General features: G+C 39.0%; 1 protein-coding gene across 7 annotated transcripts in view; it reads left to right on the forward strand.

Annotated features, from left to right (window-relative positions):
• Positions 1-270: 270 nt before the first annotated feature.
• The window catches only part of tns1b (tensin 1b), a 188,047-nt gene continuing 168,802 nt past the window's right edge, over positions 271-19,515 (forward strand). For 2 of the 7 annotated variants that reach the window (XM_042494932.1, XM_042494933.1), the window contains exon 1: positions 17,181-17,583. In XM_042494932.1, coding sequence (XP_042350866.1) covers positions 17,503-17,583 — 81 coding nt within the window. In that variant the 5' untranslated portion in view covers positions 17,181-17,502. Of the gene's footprint in view, positions 397-17,179; positions 17,584-19,515 lie in introns of those variants that run through there. The other 5 variants (XM_042494934.1, XM_042494940.1, XM_042494936.1 and 2 more) reach the window with 4 other exon arrangements.

A 19,515-nucleotide genomic window follows, 5' to 3' on the forward strand; every position in this document is an offset into this window, starting at 1 on the left:
TCTGTTTTACCACTTTAGCACTGACCTTGGCAAAAGAACAAAAAAACAAAAATCTCAAAAGGCAAAAAACAACAGCTCCTGGTATTTTCACTTTCCATGTTATGATCTCCTGACACTACTTTTCCATCATGCGTGTGTGTGTGTGTGTGTGTGTGTGTGTGTGTGTGTGTGTGTCTTTCCTCTCCCCTTGCTAACAATGCATCTCAGGAAGTATGTCAGGATAAGGGCCAGACTGCGGGGCTCTCTGTGGTCACTGTGTCCAACTTTGAGGGACAATAACACAGTCCCGTTAATCCCACAAAAGCTAGCTGAGTGTTGGGGAAAGCTGTGGATCTGTGAAAGGGAATTACTGCCCCAGGTGTCTTCAAAGAAAACTCTGAGATGTCCCTCTGGCTGGTGAGTGCTGTTGCAACATGTCGTGTTTGAGCCGTGGGTGGTCAGGAGGGTTCGCTCTCAGCTGGAGGTCAGTCCAACTGCAGCCGAAAACCTTTAGGCTGAGTTAAGGACTCTGCTGGTGGTTTTGCTTGTTTTATGTCATCTTACCTTAACTTCCAAGTACACCATGGATTTTTTGATAGATTTTATGACCTTTTTGGCAGTGGCTGTTCTCCATTCATGCAGTTGACTTGATATTGACAGTTTACAGCCGACTTTTAACAGATTTTGGGTGCCCTAGTTTGTCAAATCTGAATCTAGTATAGGATACTTTTGAGACTCTTATTGAACTTTTAGCTTTCAAGGTGCAAATAAGTCAAGTTCAGAGTAAATAAATCCAAAGATCGGCATAAACACTTAAGTCTTAACCCTTTAAAAACTTGGCAAAATGGTTTGATTTCTTTCAGAAACTTAGGGAAAAGGCATTGAGCAGCTTAACAAAAAAAAAAATAGTAAAAAGTTACAAGAAAAGTATATAATATATAATAATATATAACAAAAGCAAAATAATCAGAAGAAAAAAAACAAGAGAATGGCCTTGAAAACTGCTAAAATGTTAAATATATAATGAACATTATTATAAATAGATTTGTTGATTGTAGATTTTTCTTTCATGTTTCTTTGATAATCTAATAATACCCCCTTTTTAAGACTGATTTTCAGGTCATTTTTTCGTCACCTTTTACTCACTTCTTGCAATATGTGGGACGTTGCTCATTGCTTTTTTTCTCCATGTTTTTGAAAGATATTTAATTTCGTGGAGAAGACAATCCAAATAAAGACATTATGTGAAAGTTTGATCAAATTACTCACAATTTGAGAAACAATTTCAGTCTTTGGAACAATTTTCCCAAAACTGTTGTGCTCATGAGCTTTTAGGGAACACCAAACCTGTAAGAATAGCTTAAATATTGTAAATATGATGTGAAAATACTCCTTTTAATGGAGTGGTTGAAGTGTAATACTCAGAGTTGTTTAATGGTACCTGGATGATTGTTGTACATGACACTCATTGTTATGAATGTAGCTACGTTTCCAAAGTCTCCAGTGGGATCATTTAAAGACAGTTTCTGTCTTTTTGATTTGTTCTGTCCTGCAGACAGCGTAGTGTCCACTTAGTGGAAATAAAATATGCAGTCTTAAATGAAGTTGAACCCGTTTTGACCTCACAGATCGAGACAGTCTCCATTTGGCCATATGTCTCTCTCTCCCTGTCTCTCTTTTGTCCTGTCCTCTGATGTGGAAGTGTCACTCTTGGAGGTGTCCGTACAGCTAATTACTTTATAGCCGGGGACAACGCAGTAACTTTAACGCTGATGACTGCTTTACAAGGGGCCGTCCGCCCCTCACTGAAGGGGGGCCCACGTCTGTCATTGACTCTTATGTAATGGTCATCCTCAGCTGGTCGAACACAAAGCTTCTTTAATTAACCTTCATTTAACCTGTAGTGTCTCCTTTATTTATTTCACTTTCTGAATGACTACCTGAGTGCACATTAACATGAAGAAGATGAATGTTAAAAATGTTTTAAGCTTTGCAAATAAGAATATTCAGTCTATATGTAAACTTATTGGGTGTTCCTGCAGTTTTTTTTTTTTTTACAAAGTGATGAAAGACAGGGCCGGACCTTTTCATCACCTTGGCCTACATCCTGTTCATTTCTGCTGTCTGGGCTTTTATAAGGCAGCTGATGACTGCTTAGAGGCCTTCGGTGTTTGAGGCCAGTTGATAATTGCTGCTTGAAAGGTGAAATGGTCACTGTGGGCACTGTGTGTTTGGTGGGTGCTTCTGTGGATTAGAATGAAAGGTTAAAAAGCTCACGGCTGCCCTTTGGAATTTATAATTGAATCCTCCCAATGGAATTTTTTAAATAAAATATTTCACAATGAATCAAAATATCATCAAAACTACAATACTGCCAAGTGCAATATCCAAATCTCAGTAGCTGCAATTTTCTGATAAAGGTAAAAAAAAGTTAAAGGTTTGATAAATTTAAAACTATGACTTTCTGTTTTTTTTAAAAAATATTTTTTATATTTAATATTTAATTCCTGTACACTGAGAGCAATGCTAACCGGTGTCAAATTCCTTGTTTGTGTAAGCATACTTGGCCAATAAAGCTGATTCTGATTCTGAAAATTACCCATCTGTTCTAAATAATTGCAGTATGATTATTTTTACATGTTGTGCCGCTCTAGAGTGTAATTTATGTCTCTTTATCTATATTTAAATTTTCTTTTTACAATAATGTAAGAAAAGTTTTCCTCTTGCTTTCCACTTTGTGACACGTTGTTCTGTATCTCACCTGACATTGACAAACACCATGAAATTTCCAGACTTTAGTGAAAGTGATGCAGAACACTTAAACCCACTGACCCACTACAGTATTTCATGGTTCTAGAAAATCGGTTCTGATTTCCAAATGTTTACCATTGCATGGCATCAGATTCAGATTTTTTTTTTTATCATTTCTCACCAGGCTCCATTGTTATAGGTCAACCCTGCAGTATCACATGCATGCAGTCGCTGAGATTTGAACCTGTGCCTGGTGAGCTTTGCAGCTCTTTGTGCCTCCTCCTGTCTGAAGAAGCTTTGGGTTAACAGATGGGATTATATCTCTCCTTAAAACAGGACGCTTATTTGCCAATTTGCCAAAATTGTTTCCATCTGCCGACTTAAGATAGAGTTATGTCTCTTTGCTTTGTCTAAAGAAGAAATGAGCTTGAACTCAATCCCCCGTGGCTTCCTGCCAGTGTGCTTGTCTTTGCCAAGCTCTCAATCACCCCTCCAAAAAAATGGATGCCGTGTTGGATCAATAGTGGGAGGGGCGGAAATAATTGCTGCATTAATCACAGCCACTTTGCTGTGGGCAATAACATGAAATGCATTTAAACAAATGGAGCGCCAATGCAAATGTTATTATAGGATACTCTATTTTAAATTGGTTTTGCATTTGCGGCAAATCTGGATATACTATGGATGTTAGTTTATATTGTGGGAATAACGGTGTTTTACAGCAGCCACGAACGCACAGGGTGTAAATTAGCAGCATGATGTCACTGACATCGGCACTGTGCTGCTGACAGCTGAAACACTTCTGAGCTGACATATGGGATAAGGTGAAAGCACACAATTTAATCACAGAGTGTGCAGAGCTGCAGCGTAGCTCCGTGTCTGCATGAAATAAGTCAGATGAGGGGGTGGCTAACTGGCACTAATAATGAATACTTTGTTTAATGATAATAACTTTATTGATATAGCACCTTTAAAAACAAATGTTTACAAAATTCTTTGACAGACTAAGCAAAGGCGGGAACTCTGGGAGTAATAAAATGAATGTTAGCAAACATGCCAAACAGAGAAAGGTTTAAAGAAATCAAACAAAAGGACAAGAATAACATACGAAAACGAATGATCAAAAAACAAACAAACAAAAAAAAAAAACAAGCAAGTAAACTGCCTTTTGAGATTTGCCTGTTTTACTGCTTTTATTCCTTTAAGTAAGAAATGGACAAAGTTTTTTTTTTTTAATGTAAGAATAAAAGCAATAAAAGATGATCAAAAAATAATATAGGAAGACGACATCACATCAGTGGGGATAACACTAGTTAAACAAAGATAGATAGGTGTAGATAGAAGTAACTAAATTAAGAATGAAAGGATGATGAAAACGGCATCAGAGGGATAAAGAACAGATATATAGAGTAAGAGCAGTGAAATGAATAGAGAAAGAGAGATAAAAGATGGATATATAAATAAACAGACATATAAAGGTGACATCACATAAAAGTAAGTCTGTAAAAGCGAGTTTTAAGAAGTGATTTAAAAGATGTTGCAGATTCTGTGCGCCTTATCTCCTCAGGCAGGTCGTTCCAAAATCGAGGGGCCCTTATGGCAAAAGCACGGTCTCCTTTAGATTTTCAGAAATGTCTTTTTAGACCCACACACGCTTTAAAAGTGATCAGTAAAATCTTAAAATCAATTAAAACAGACAGGGAAGAGAAGCAAGGATAGGGGTGATGTGATGTTTAGTGCGATATTTTTAATGTTTATATTCCACAGACCTATTTATGATAATAATAAACTCCCAGGCGAGACACATTGTCTCTTTATTGGTGCTTTCTGCATGTAGCTTCTGGGTAATAGCCAATCAAATTAAATTGATGAATTGATACCACCAGCTGCGACCAAAACATCTCCGTCAGCCTCCCATTAAAACTATGACCGGCCACTTCCCCTCTTATTCTCTCAGGAACAATGACCCTTAACTCTCTAACCTCTTGTCTGGTTTCCTAGAACGGACAACAGACCTGACGTGGCCAGATTGAGACTTTCAAACCAGCCTATTGTTTGTGCTGCAGAGAGGCAGGAAGTGCGCATGATGGTGTACTCTGAAACTCCTCTGTCCTGTAGCCAGTATTGTGTAATCTTTTTTACTGTGTATTAGTGATGGGACTGTGCTAAAAACCTTGTTACCTAGCTTCACCCTCACCAAAGTGTTTGTAAGTTACGCACAGAATATTGGCTAACTGCTGGTTACTCTCTCAAAGGACCTTGTCACAATGTTATGTTCTTGTAGAGAATTTCTGTTTGGAATCAGTTAATTTAAGTGAAATTGCCACAGAGGCTCTTGGGCATAAAATTGAGACTGTTAACTTACTTCAAACTATGTGAACAGGACTGACTGCTAAGGGGATGGAGAGCTGTAAATTAAAAACAGACTCCTCTTTAATCCAAATAAATGTGTTTACACAGGTTTTCTTTAAGATTAGAAAAAATGCTAAAAATAGACTACAGACCATTTTACCATTGCCAATAGACAAGGGCTGTGTACACGGCTCTGCAGCAGACAAGCATGCCTTTCTTTTTTTTTTAACTTGTATGTCACGTTCAGTATTGAAGGCTGCTGGAAAACAGGTTTCGTAGATGGAAGAAAACAGCAGGGAGGCCAGTGAAAATGTTGTGGTTGTTACTGATGGTGACAGTATGGCCATGCATCCATTTTGGTGCCTGTGTGTGTCCTACTGGCTAACTGCACTCATAAGGCAGTTACTGCTGATAACAAAACAGTAGTGGTGAAGACGCGTAGCAGTTTCTGGTTTCTCTCCAGGTCAACACTGTTAGCTCTGTCAGCACTGTTCCCACTGTTGGCACCATTTCTGTTTTAAGCACTGTTAGCTGCTTGCTCAGTTTCGCCACCTCCATGAGAGCCGTGTGCATACAACCTCTGAATCATGTAAACACTTAGAATATTGCGTGAAGCTCCTTTCAACAAAACATTATTAAACCACAAATCCAAAGTAAATCCATGTATCTCATAGAAAATAAAAACAAAATTGTAGGTATCAAACCCAAGTGGCTCATTCTGATGACACTCATTTCTCTGTGAGTGGTTTTGTGAGCAGCACTGCATTGGACCAGTAGTTGTAAAGATGTAGATGAGCAGTCTGAACATTACAACATGTTTCAGTCTGCCTTGCTGCAGTGTTTTGGATGTGTATCTGGAAAAGGCTGACCATGAACAACAGGACACAGCTGAGAATACACCCAAATAGGGCAGTGGGCCTATCTCGCAGTGTTTTCACCAAAAAGTCAGAGGCTTCCTTCTCTCATTTCCCCAAAAGGAAACAAGGAAGGGAGCTTCCTGAGCAGTGACACGATCTGCAACAAGCTCAGTCTTTACAATTCTATAAAGATATTTGGTTAATGTTACATTTGCCAGAACAAAAAGCCAAATGTTCTAGATTGATTCAGTTGTAAATCTCTTGATAATTTTATAGTTTGAATTTGTGTTTTGGGATTTCTGTTTTGGAAATGTACCAAAAAATGCAAGATATTAGGAAAAAGAGATAGGAAGATTACTTAAAATTTAGTTTTAAAAAAGAGGGGAGGATTATTAAAAAAAACCCAAAAAGGAAAAAATGTCAAACGTATTTATAATTATCATATTTTTATATATAAAATTGTTACAAAAATCATATGAAATAAGTGCTTTTTTAAATGATTGTTTTCAGCACTCTTAGGTCATTTTCTTGCTTTTATATTTATTTATTTATTTTTGAACTTTTTATTTCTTATTTTCAAGTAATTTTCTCGGAACTTTTTTTTTTTTTTGCATTTTTTTGGGCCATGCCTAGTTAAGTTGCTTATTGCAAAGGCTTCAAAGGGTTAATCACATACATGTTTTGTATCCTTCAGTTTTGAAGTAGTTTTTCCATGTTGTTAATATTACTTAAAATTCATTCATATGCCCTCCAAAGTACACATGCAGTTCAATTACTGGCTGAAGCAACTGATGCGGTCCTCAGTGTTTATGTTAACCCCTTCAGACTGCATACAGGCTCAGAGGCTACACTGGCCATTCATGATTGGTTTGAGACTGCCCATCTTCATTAGGGCCCCCCTGACAGCTACAAATATACCACACTCCACTGAGAACATTTAACCTCCCCAACACATATGCACTTTTTCAATCTGCATCTCTTTTTATTTCATATGGGGTTGCATTTATATATTTTCTCACGCAGTCTCCTCTTTTTCCGCTGAGGCTTTAACTGAAAACAGACAGTTTTCATAACACAAGCTGTTAGTGCCTGCAATGTAATTTGTATTTATAGCTTCATTTTAATAGCTGGAACTTCACTGTTATTCCACTCAACACATCTCATATTCATTATCTTGCCCTCTAAGCCACCCCCCTTTTTCTACATTAAATTGCAGATCCCCCCTCCCCTCCTCCTTTTTCCATCACTATAAGTGCCTCCTTCTCTAACAGACGGCTCTGCCTGACCCACCCCACCTCCGCCCACTTCTGTCTTCCCGTCTTCTAATCTTTTTTTCCTCCTCGTGCTTTGCATGGAAGAACCTGCAGCATCCAGAGAAAAGAGGAGGCAGGGTGGAGGGATGCTGCAGGGATGCTAGGCAATAAGAAGAGGAAAGATGCATTTAGGGATGAACTCCTCAGCTACACTTGGAGGGAACTTTTAGTCACTAAAACCAACAGCTTGGGTCTTGGTACCTCTGGCCAGCGGTTTTGTCGGATAGGCTAGAGAGGGAGGGGAGACGAGGAGTGAGGAGTGGCAGCTGTTGTACAGGAGAGGACGTGAGGAGATTTTCAGGAGAGAATGGGTGGACTAGGCTGGTGTCTTGCCACAGTCTTCAGTTGGGCAAAATTTTTTTTCTTCTGCATCTTCCCGTTTAGGAAGCAAAGGAAAAGCAAAAACAAGGTATGGTTCATATTTTAGATTTAATGACAATTAGGAGCATTTCACGCGAGCTTAAGTGTTTTTAATTTGATTTTCTTTTTACTCAGTTTAATATTAATGCACCTGCATGTTGGATTTTGCTTCAGTGACTGTGTCAGATTTTCCTGCTTGTAATACAGAAAACAAATGTTGCTTATTGCAAGAACAGAGCTGCATGAACTCTGGGTTGATTGAAACAAAAAGCAGTATTTTTAACTGCCAACTGCTTTGGCCCAGACTATAATATCTTTTTTTTTTTTTTTTTTTTAAATGTATTTATTTGCGCCATTAAAAAAAATGACAGAAAACAGGTCAAAAATACTATAGCAAAACAGGTGCCACAGAGGTTAGAAACCCAAATTGGCTCATAGAAATACCTCACCAGAGGTAATACAATAAATTACAATTAATGCAAATATCTAAACTGTTGAAGAAATTGTCAGGAAATATTGAACAGACAGTCATTATTCCCAGGGGACGAATCCTAATAACTTTGGTGGGCCCCTGACTCTTCCTGCATAGTGTCCACATGGGGTTAACATTTGAGATTTTTAGGGATCGTCATTGTCCGATATTTGCCTTGTTGACTGCCACTGGCTTAAAGGCAAGGAATGCACGATAATATCGGTGCGTCATCAGCAGATATTGGATTTGAAATGGAATATCGGAATCGGGCCAACATGCTGATTTCTGCAGATATTACAAACTTAAACTTGTACAAAACATCAACTTTTTCTTATATTGCACAATAAATGATTATTTTATACATTGAAAAGCATTGCATTTTATGTCTCCATCTGCTGGTGGGTCATCATGATAAGATTATGCATAATATGATGTTGATTTCACTACAGAAGAGAACTGATGATGACCAAAATTATGTGGGTACGGAAGTGGATACGCTTATGTTGGCATTGGTTATCAGCCAAATGAGTTGTTATATATCGGCAAAAAAATCCAATATCGTACATCCTTACTGATGACAGTGGCTGTTTTTTTCTGTTGTGTCACATCAATTCTGCACAATAGCAGGGCTCGAAACTACTGGCATCCCTCCATCAGGGTGAAAGGACACATCGCTTTTTTTGTTTTTCTAATTATTTTATAATTGTTCTTAAGGGAGTGCAGTTAGTAACAATGTGGGCTGCATGCAGGGACCATCACAAAGTGATATATTCAGTGCCATTAATGAAAAGTATTGACCTTATGAGCTATAGCCTCGGACACAGGATATTTTACATGTTGAGATTTTAATCTCTTGCATGACCTCATCCCCAAATGTCTCAACTTTCCACCTGTAGTTGCCAAATGACAATGGAAATTAATTATATTAATTTTTGTGTGACGCCCAGCTAGTGATAAGCACAGAGGATGAGACAGGCCAGAGAGATAAGCACATTAGGACGCACGCACACACACACACACACACACACAGACACACAGCGCAGGATATTGCCAGTTTGACTTGGGCACTTTTCCCGATAGTAGGTCTGTTCTGTTGAACAGAGCCATTAATCTTCCAAATGCAGCCACTGCTTTTGCACACAAAACCTCACAGTCACACACACACCTTGATGTGCACACACCATTCATCTACACACCGAGCTCACCCCTAATTAAAGCAGAAAGTGTTTTCAGTCAGTGGCTGTCTGGCTGCAGACACATTGAGGGTCTTTAGCACGCGTCTTCCTCTCTGGGGGTTGTGCATCTTCCTCTGCTGGCACTTTGATGGTCTCTGTGCCCATGAGGTGGTGTTCAGAGGGGACGAAGATGCACTTTACCTGCAGTTGCCCTCAGTTCTGGCCAGTCTGTGTCGTCTGTGATTGTTGGAGCACTGACTTACCAGTGTGGTTGTGCGATGAGGAGAATGACTGTACTTAAGCAGCTGATTTTCTGCCAGGTCTTGGGATACAGTTTCACAGGTGACCCTGTGTTGTGACCTCTCAGATATCCCTTTTCCACCAAATTAGCTCCGTTTATGAATCTTGGATCCCTGGTGCTATCAAGCGAATCAGCCCACGTTTCCACTAGTTCTGTGCTGAATCATTGTAAGCGAGGATGTGTCATTAACAGAGGGTGTTTCACAATGCACAGCGTACGTATGTTAACAGTAGTGGCGAGATGACATTTCCGTATGAGCTCTTTTCTTTTTATTGCTGATATTTGTTTTTATCCAAAAGACAAGAATGGGCCAATTAACCCCTTGAAACCTGGAGCTACATAACTTTTTTTGTGCTGCTTTTAGATACTTGCACAAGTATTTAATCCCTTTAACCCTGAGCAGTTTGGTGCAATTTCTCCAGAAAACGTGGGGGAAAAGGCAATCAGCTACTTAAGACTACTTATAAAGTTTCAATAAACTTTGCATGTAATATATCACAAATAATTCATTTTTGTGTTAATCTAAAAACAGTGGCATTATGATGAAACCCTTGACATTTAAAGAGTTAAAATTTGATATTTATGATTAGGGCTGATGTTGGTTAAAGAAATAAAATAATTTTAAGTAGAAAATAATAACAATGTGTCATATTTTTTTAAGGCTTGATTTTGAAAAAGCACATTTTGCGCAGAGCGATGTGAGTGTGTGTAATATTATAGCGGGCTCTAAGGGTTCTGTTTTATTTCTGTCTGTATATCCCCCTAAATTCTACAGACTGGACCTTTAAAGTAGTTATTGATTTGAACAATGCAGTGCACACAAATGCATGGAAATACCTTCTGTTTATTCGACTATTGTTCAGGCATCTTTTTTTTGGACTGCGTTGTTTAATGTACCTGGCGTTTAGCAGTTTTTTTTAATGCTGCACAAAAAGTCTTTAAAAGCAGATTCTTTCGCATGAATAGAAGTGAGTAGTTGCCATGAGCAGTCATATCAATACAGATAAATAAAAAGTGTGTCTACAGAATAAAAATTCATAAGGTAGAAAGATGTCATGTATCGTTGCCCATGCTGGTTTATAGGGCTGGGCGATATTGGCTGAAAATTATATTTCAATATTTTTAGGCTACATCTCGATACACAATATATATCTCGATATTTTTTAATCTCCTTAAGAGCACATTAATGCTTAAAGTGGAAGACTGATTCAGTTTTTTAAATTTTTTTTTTTTTTAACCAAATTCCCTCTTTGATGTGACAATATTGTAGGAATGACAGTTGGTACTTTGAAAAAAAAAATTTTTTTGATCAATAATCATTGATATAGATATAATGACTAAGTGGGTAAAGATAAGTATTAAAACAAGTAGATCTGTCTGATAAGTTGAGAAAAGTCACTTTACTGTAAAGCAACCTTATAAATCAGGAAAAAACACAATCACGATATAACAATATTCAATATCAAAGACGATATATAGTCTCATATCTTGATACAATATAATATCTTTATATTGCTGGTTAGATTAACAAGTGGTTATGGAAAGTGTAGTGCAGAAACCCTCCTGTGATCCCTTGCTTTAAAGATGTCTCCAAATTGGAGAAAAATGTGCCAAAAATGATCACTTTTATGTGGCAATTCTTCAAAGAGTGAGCTGGCCAAACCCAACACTTGACACCATGTACTGCAGGAGTGTTGTTGTTGTGTTTCATGGGTCAGTGTGTTCTGGCTGGTCCTTCCTCTCGGCAGCAGAGAGAACAGAGGAAAACGTGCACACACATGTGAGTGCTGTGCAAAGGGAGGGCCCCGGGTCTGTATTGTTTTCAACAGATGGGAGTCACGGGGGTGGTAAAGGGTGTGTGCATGTCTGTGTGTGTTTGGGGGGGGTGTGCTGCTGGAGTGTGTTCTTCCTCTGTCTGTCAACAAGTGAACTCCCCCTTCATCTAGCAAGGGATGTCAGCCAAGAGGGGAGAACACACCCCTCTGTTTACACACTCACTCTCTCTCATCCTTATCTATCTGTGCTTATCCACCACCTCCATCTGCTTATCAGTTTGTCATTTTTTTTCTCTATGCCTCTTTTCCTATTTTGTCTGATAAATGTACTCTCTTGTTTCATTTTTCTGCCAAAACCTTTTTTTTTGTATTAAGTCCATTGTAACAGGGTGCACAGCTTTGATCTGTGTCCTGCTGCTGTTTACCCGTCGTTACCCGGTTCAAGGACAGCGACCTGTCACCGGTTAATCTTCTTAATTGTGTAAGTGCCTCGCCGTCCCCTCCTGCCTTTGGTTTACAAAAGAAGACAGAAATGGTCAAGGTTAAAGAGGTACTAAAGCAAATCCCACAAGTGATTTGATTAGCCTTGGAAATATGCCCACCCTCCCTTTACTACATCTCAACCCACGCACACACACACACACACACACACACACACACACACACACACACACACACACACACACACACACACACACACACACACACACACACAGACCCCATGTCTCTGCAATCCCTTCTATATTTAATAACTTGTGCTTTGAACAAGTGTCTGATTATAAATTAGGAGGCATGTTGTGAAGTGACCACCAGTGGGTGCTGCAGCTGCATTTTGTCGCTGTATGAACTGTGTATGAGCCTTAGGAAAATAACCAGTAATGTGCCGAAATGACCCGAGGACCTTTTATTTTTGAATAATATGGAGGTACATTTCTCTCATTATTATTTGTGTGGAGCTTGACAATTAATCTGTAATCTGTAAATATAGAACAATTTCCACAAATACAAATAAAGCACACTAAAATATTTTACAAATAGATAAACTGCAAATACCAAAAACAAATCAGAAAAAAATGACTCAGTGTGTGCACAATGCAAATCCACAAACTTAGAAATTATAGGGTTCCTGATGATCCTTAATCAAAAGGCATTGAATTAATTAATCTAAAATTAAGGCCTTCATTGGTATTAAAGTGACTTAAATTAATCTTTCAAAAGTCTGAGTAGGATTGAATTCATTGTTTCTCTCTGATGTTGCATTGTAAAATCTTAAAATAATTGGTAACATCTATTTTGTCATGATGATAATCCAAGCATTGGAATCTCACAGAGTAAAAAAACAACATTGTCAAGAAAAACAGCTAGAAATGTCAGATATTTCCTACTTCTGTTGGGAAAATAAATAGATACATTTGTGATAATATGATATGTTTATTGTCTTCTTTGTGTTCCACTCTGAAAAAGGTGCTTTTTTTCAACATTGAAAAAACTGGGTCTTAAACTTCAGTCTGAGTAGCATGAAATAGTCTGAAAAAAAGCACAAAAAATGACTTGCCTTAAGCGATGGAACCCTGAATTGAGATTCACAAATAAAGACTGGATTCATATATCTGTTTGAAAATAAAACAAATTAACACAGCTAATACTGAGACAAATCTATCTCCATAGAATAGTCATAATATAAAGTCTTAATATCTGATTGCATAGACTGCACCACCTTTTTCTGTCCTTTAACAAATTATTTTGAACTGCTTCATATTTACTATTAACTTACAAATGTGACTAAACTTGATATTGCTCCTCTTGTGCTGTTTGTTCGCTGTGCAGTAAATCCTGATGTTATAAATAGAAGACTTTCTGTTTATCAAAAATAAATGATGCATCCTACACTGTCACATTAGAGTGTGCTGACAGGGAACTGGATGATGACTTTATGCAAGAGCAGAACATGGTGTGCAATGTTGTGACGGTTTCACTTGAGTACAACTAAGCCCCGCTGGACAACACTCAAGTGCACAGTCATTTGGTGACATTGTGTTATATCTTCCAAAATAGCCTCAAGCTGTTTTATACACCTTACTGTGTGAGATGAGATGTGAATTAATTGAATTACATCAAATTAGAAGACATTTAAAGCTGCTCTTAACAATATATTTAATTTAATAATGGATCAATATACTGTATTTAATGTGAAAGGGGTCTCTTGAAATAATGAACCCACTTATTATCCAACACAGTGTTTTTGTTTTTATAGCCCAAACCTTGGTATTTTAGTTCAGTTTTACCAATCTCGTCAACCTTGTTTTTGCCAACAAAGCTCTAATCTCGCACTGTACTACCTGCAACAAACAGTACCCAGACGCAGCTGGTGAACATAGTGGAGCATTTAATTAAAAGCCTGATATTTCCCTCAGAAGTTGGTGGAGACCAAAACAGAGCTAGATGCAGTGAGAATATGAGACCTGCATTCTCCAGGTGGCCAAAACACGACTTCACAAGTTAGACTCATGATCTCAGATTGATACAGCATGTTGTGTTAACACCTTGTTTGTGACCATTGTGACCAACAAATGTTTGCTTCACTGTTGTCATGAATATCTTTCATTTATCAATGACTGATGCTCATGAAAAACAAATAAAGATGTCCATGACTAGGGAATATGTCTGACATTATCAGGTAAACTGTAAGAGTATGATATTAAGTGCAGGCCTATTGCAATATATTGATGTTACGGGCAGAGATGGGGACTCGAGTCTGTCCTCAAAAGTCTTGAGACTTGACTCAGACTCAAGGTTTGGGCATCATGAACAATCTTAATTTGATCATTATCAGAGACTTAGACTTGCTACCAAGGACTTGTGACTTGACTTGGACATGCAAAAAAACAACTTTTGAGCATCTCTGGGTATCAGTCATTACAAAAAAACAAAACAAAAAAACAAAAGTGTCAATCTTGATTTTGCAAATTATTACTGCAGCAAATGGATATGTTCAGATTTGTTTGGTTTTCTTCACTTCAGTGACATTTTAAAGTCACTTTTTGACTGTGGGGGTTGACTGTTGGTCAAACAGGCTTGGACTCAGATGTAATGTTGGTAATTGTCAAACATGATAATAATCATTACATGCATAATGATATATAATTGAAAAAATTGCAGTACCTAAAATGTGTTTTAGTTGAGGCCCTAAAAAGACACAAATATGCAGTAATGTGGAAAAATAACATAGTTTCTGCAAAGTTCTTGCATTTCTCAGACAAACATTCAGCTGGAGTGTGTGTGTGTGTGTGTGTGTGTGTGTGTGTGTGTTTGGTTGGTTGGGGGGGATTAAGTTCAAATGTTTTCTCTCTTTCTAACATTGTCTCCTTTAGTGAATTTGTCTCCGTAGGGGTGGCCTGCAGGAAATACCAGGGGATTAATCCTCAATGCCAGTGGGTGAGTGTGTGAGTTTGTATGTTTCTGTGTGTGTGGGTGGGTTTGTGTATTTATGCAGTGTGTGAGAAAGACGTGAGTGTGTGTGTGAGAGTGGGAGAGCAGTAGGTGGTTATTGGTGAATGTTTGTGTGTATGCATTCGGTGAGTGGATAGTTTAGATTATGTGTGTTTATGTTTTCAGGAAGTTTTCAGAAATTTCCTTTGCGTGTGAGAATCTTTCCTTAGAAGAATAAGGCTCCATGAGTGTTTACAGGTGCATGTAGCCCACCACTGGGTAATGGTTACAGTTCTGTGGAGGTTTGCAGTGCTTGTGTGTGTGTGAAAAACGGGCTACCCACACAAGGGGATAAAGGGTCACGCATGAGGCTAACATGGTCATTGATGAGCAGTAAGAACTTAATGAAGCAGCTTTTGCTTCCCGGCCCCTCTGTGCTCTTTCTCTGTAGTAAAGGCTGAAGATGGAGGGGGGCGGGGCTCTGCTTGAGGCCACTGTGTTAGACTTCTGTGTTTTTTCTTTGTGAAGGGGAAATGTGTGGGATGCCAAGAGTGCGATTTAAATGGTGAAGGAGTGTTTCAGATAAGGCTGGTGATATTTTTCTTATTTTGAACAAATCCAAGCAACAGACCAAAACCAACATTGACTTTTTTATAGGTTCTACTAAATGGTAATGTGTGTCAATACAATATCTTCTTCCTCTATGCCTCAGAGCTCCATTGTTTTCCAGAAACCAGTATATAAAACAATGTGCCACGTTGTTGCACTGAGTGACCTGTTCCTTTCTTACCATAAAAACACTGAAATGTATTTTAAGTCAATCAACACACACACTGTTCTGCTGATGTAAGTACACAGTTGAGCACCAAGTGTATGTTAACTCGCTGCTGAAATGAGTCCTCAACAGCAGCAAATACACATATATTTTTTATCTTGTGTGTGTCCCTTTTTTTGTCATTCTGTCCCGCTCTCTAAATACAAATGTTTTTGTGGGGCCATGAATGCAGCGTAGGCAGGACTCTCCATGAGTTCTTTTTTCCTCAGCAGCAGTTTGAGTTGCAGCATGGATAATTGATATGACAATCTGGTCAGAGCTGATCACATTGATAAATGAGAGAAGCAGTTACTGTGGAACTTTTAGACCCATCAGAATAAACAGTTAAGTTTCACTTTCACTGCGCCTGGTGCTCCGCTGCTCTGTCTGTGCCCAGAGTACACTCTGCAATCAGTAACAAAACATTAGCCTATATGTATATATATATGTATATATGTATATGTATATATATATATATATATATATATATATATATATATATATATATATATATATATATATATATATATATATGTATATATATGTATATATATGTATATATATGTATATATATTATTTCACTGGCACTCCTACTGTCCAGCTCCAAAACTATAAAATAATCCGTCAAAAATAAATGAATGAGTTGGAAACTCTACCTTTGCCTTCACTAAATTTACAACTCACAGCAACTTAATAAGATTCTGAGTTGGGCACAGCACTAAAAATTACTTTGCCTGTTTTAAAACACACAACTTTAAATTTGTGGCATGTGTTTTGAGATTTACTTTGAGATGTTTTTAGTAGCAAAAACTGGACTTGAATTCAGAAACTACAGAGAAACTGATCAACGCTTTTAATATTTTGGAATTTGTTGATGATCAGGAAAATAAGAGGAAAAGATGCCTGGCTTATATTGCATGTAATGATCATTAGCTGAATTCCCTCCAGAGTGGATTTATAAATCTACAATTAATTTAGTGCACTTATTTCTACTGTCTTAATTTAAGTCTCTTTACAGAAAGAGTGAATTAGTGGAAACAGGTGACTGTAGCTAATATTGTTAGTCAAAGAATTTGATATGTAAAGTAACAGCTGTTTTTCATTGTAGTTAGGTTTTTGAAAATTTTGATGAAAAATTTGATCAAATAAAGTCAAACAGTGTTATAATGAGAGTGGGTGTCATAATTCAACTCAACTTTTGGCAAACTTGAGGCATTTTGAGCACCGACTGACAATGTATATAGCAGGCGTTTTCTCTGATGTCCAAACTTATTCAGTAAAGCATTTTTCAAGATCAGGAGAAATGCCAGCGGACATTTATCACACGGGTGAATGCAGGGGGAGACAGAGTTTATGAAATATTAAAATGGGCCTTGATACAGAAATACACAGGCAAACTGTGCAAGAGAGAGATGGAGGGGGAGGTGAAGTGGGACGGATGCTGAGGGGGATGAACGGGGAGGGGGTGGGATCAAGGAATGAATGAAATTAAAAGTGGTGAGACTTAGAGGGCTAAAGAGGGAGGGAGACATGGGATGAGAGAGAGAGAGGAGGGGCGAAAGAGATGGATAATAAGCAGAGCACCCCCTCCCCCTTTGCTCCTGTGAAGCGGTGGGGGCAGCCTGACCCCCAGCCGAAAAAAAAAAAAAAAAGCTTTGTGAAAGTTTCCCCGACAGAGGGGTAGAGAGCCAGAGTGAGCGCGGAGGAGAAGCAGTCAGGATCCAATTTAGAGGAGAGACACTAGGAGGGGAAAGCAAGTCAGACAGTGAGGAAGAGGGAGAAAGCAGGAGGTGAAAGAGAGGGTTTACGCCCAGGGAAGTCATGGCTGTGCAGCGTAGGGCAACTTTTCTCCCGGCTGGATTATACTTAAGGAAGCTCACTGGTCTGTAGCAACAGCAGCAGCAGCATCACTCTGCCCGTCACCATGCCATCTGTCTCTCTAAGCCTGCCAGCAGCTCTGGCGGGACCTGCACGCACCTGGGTCTGCCTGTCCTGCATGTTCTGGGTGAGATAACTTTTCAACTGGGATCATGGTTGATTTGTAACTGTCAGCAAAGATCAGTCAATGCTATGACCAGTTTGCAGAATTCAGTGCAAACCCTGGCAATGCAAATTGAATAACTTTGCAAATGTCATCATTGAGCTGCAAGTTTTGAAGTGCATGAGTCAGTATGTTTCTATGCACAGTAAAGTCAGGCTGCATACTGATCCAAGAGGCATAATTCAATTCTGCAACACATGTTCATCATTTACTAATCACTTAAAAAATCCATGAGTCATGTCTTGTAAAGTCAGTATGTTTACACGCACATTTAAGTGCTACGGTTATAGCTCATTCAGGCCATCTAATTGGACTACTGTCCTTGTTCCAGTTTGCAAGCACTGGGGGAGAATCAATTTATTGATGCAAGTATGTCCGACTCCAGTATGGTAGGTAGCGATATGTCTCCTTTTAGGTAGTTGCTATCGGACCTTCTTCTGGTTGATCTATTATGTTAGCAAGCGGCTAATGGGTTACATGTCGAAATGTGAAAACAAGGATAACTTTTTGGCACTGTGCATTGCGTACACACAGTGCCCACAATGCTTTCTTCGTCTTGTTTTGTTTTCCTTCCTTCTTCGTCTTGTGTTGTTTTTTTTCCCAGTTTTCTTCTATGGATTTATGCTGTTCTAGTCCCAGGTTAAAGCCTGGTGTGGAGTATATGGAGCATGTGCAGAACACTTAGGCCAATTCAGGTCAGACTGAGGCATATACATGAAAGAGCAAATCAACCCGCAACTGCATTATCTACGTGTGTAAGTCTGACTTAGAGAAATTCCATTTGGTACGATCTTAGTCGTAGAAGTCCAGTTTTAGTCTGACTATCACAATCATTCAACTTTTTCTAACATCATGTAAACATACAGAGTCAGTTAAGTGGCTGATGGAATCAGCTTGATTTGCCACAATACTTTTGTTATGATTTTGTACCACTCTGAGAAACATTGCTGGTTCATTCAAGAGTTGATACTTCATGCCAGTACCCTTCGGGAAGCCCGGATCAAATCAAGCTGGGTATCTATTGGGTGGTCTGCTTGTCGGGGGCTGGGTTGAGGGTTGGGACCCCGGCTGTGGGGGGCCTTGGCACGGTGACACATTTGAATGAGAGAGATCTTATGAGGGGAAATGGGAGGGTGTGCAAACGTGAGACAAGCTCTGTGTTTTTCTCCCTCCAGAAACATATTTTCCATGCAAAGTAACAACGTGTCTGCTCCGACACTGAGTTGAATTAAACGGATCCCCTGCTCTCTTCCCCTCAGCCTCTCTTTCTCACCCTCACTCCCTCTGTGTCCCGCTCTGTCTCACTCTAGGTGGTTGGGACACACAGCTATTTTTGCTTTCTCTTGTATAATTCAATCTGCCGCGCATTCCCGCTCGCAGTGAGGGGTTGTTTGTGCACTTGTGTGCCCTCTAAGCTGTGATGTGGTCAGCGAAGAACTGTGTGCATGTGTGCATGTCAGCGCTAAAAGCATTGTGACCATGGTCTCAACATTTGTCTTAAAACACAGTGAGTGCTTTTCCTAATTTGTGCTGATATGAAAGAACATTCCTGACTCAAATATACAACATGGCATGCTGCTCTCCTCCTTCTCAGCTGAATAGAGGATGAAAGAGGAGAGTAGTTGAATAGACCATTGAGATCCATCCTTCCCCATTCTGCAGTGGTCCTTTGGGACATGACTGCACACCACCGACAGAGCTGCAGTCCTTGGCGAGGAGACTGGATAATCTTACAGAGCTCTTCATCAGTTAATTACCGTTCTTTCTTTTGAGGAGCGGGAGGCGAGGTGAAAGGGGGGTCGTAAAAGAATCTCAAAGCCCCCCAGCTAAGCTCTGGGTCACTGATTGACTGCATCAGAGCACTGTATGACAAAGCGAGCTCACTTAAGGAGGCGG

This window comes from Plectropomus leopardus, chromosome 10 (genome assembly GCF_008729295.1).
Source record: "Plectropomus leopardus isolate mb chromosome 10, YSFRI_Pleo_2.0, whole genome shotgun sequence".
Classification (NCBI taxonomy): Eukaryota; Metazoa; Chordata; class Actinopteri; order Perciformes; family Serranidae; genus Plectropomus; species Plectropomus leopardus.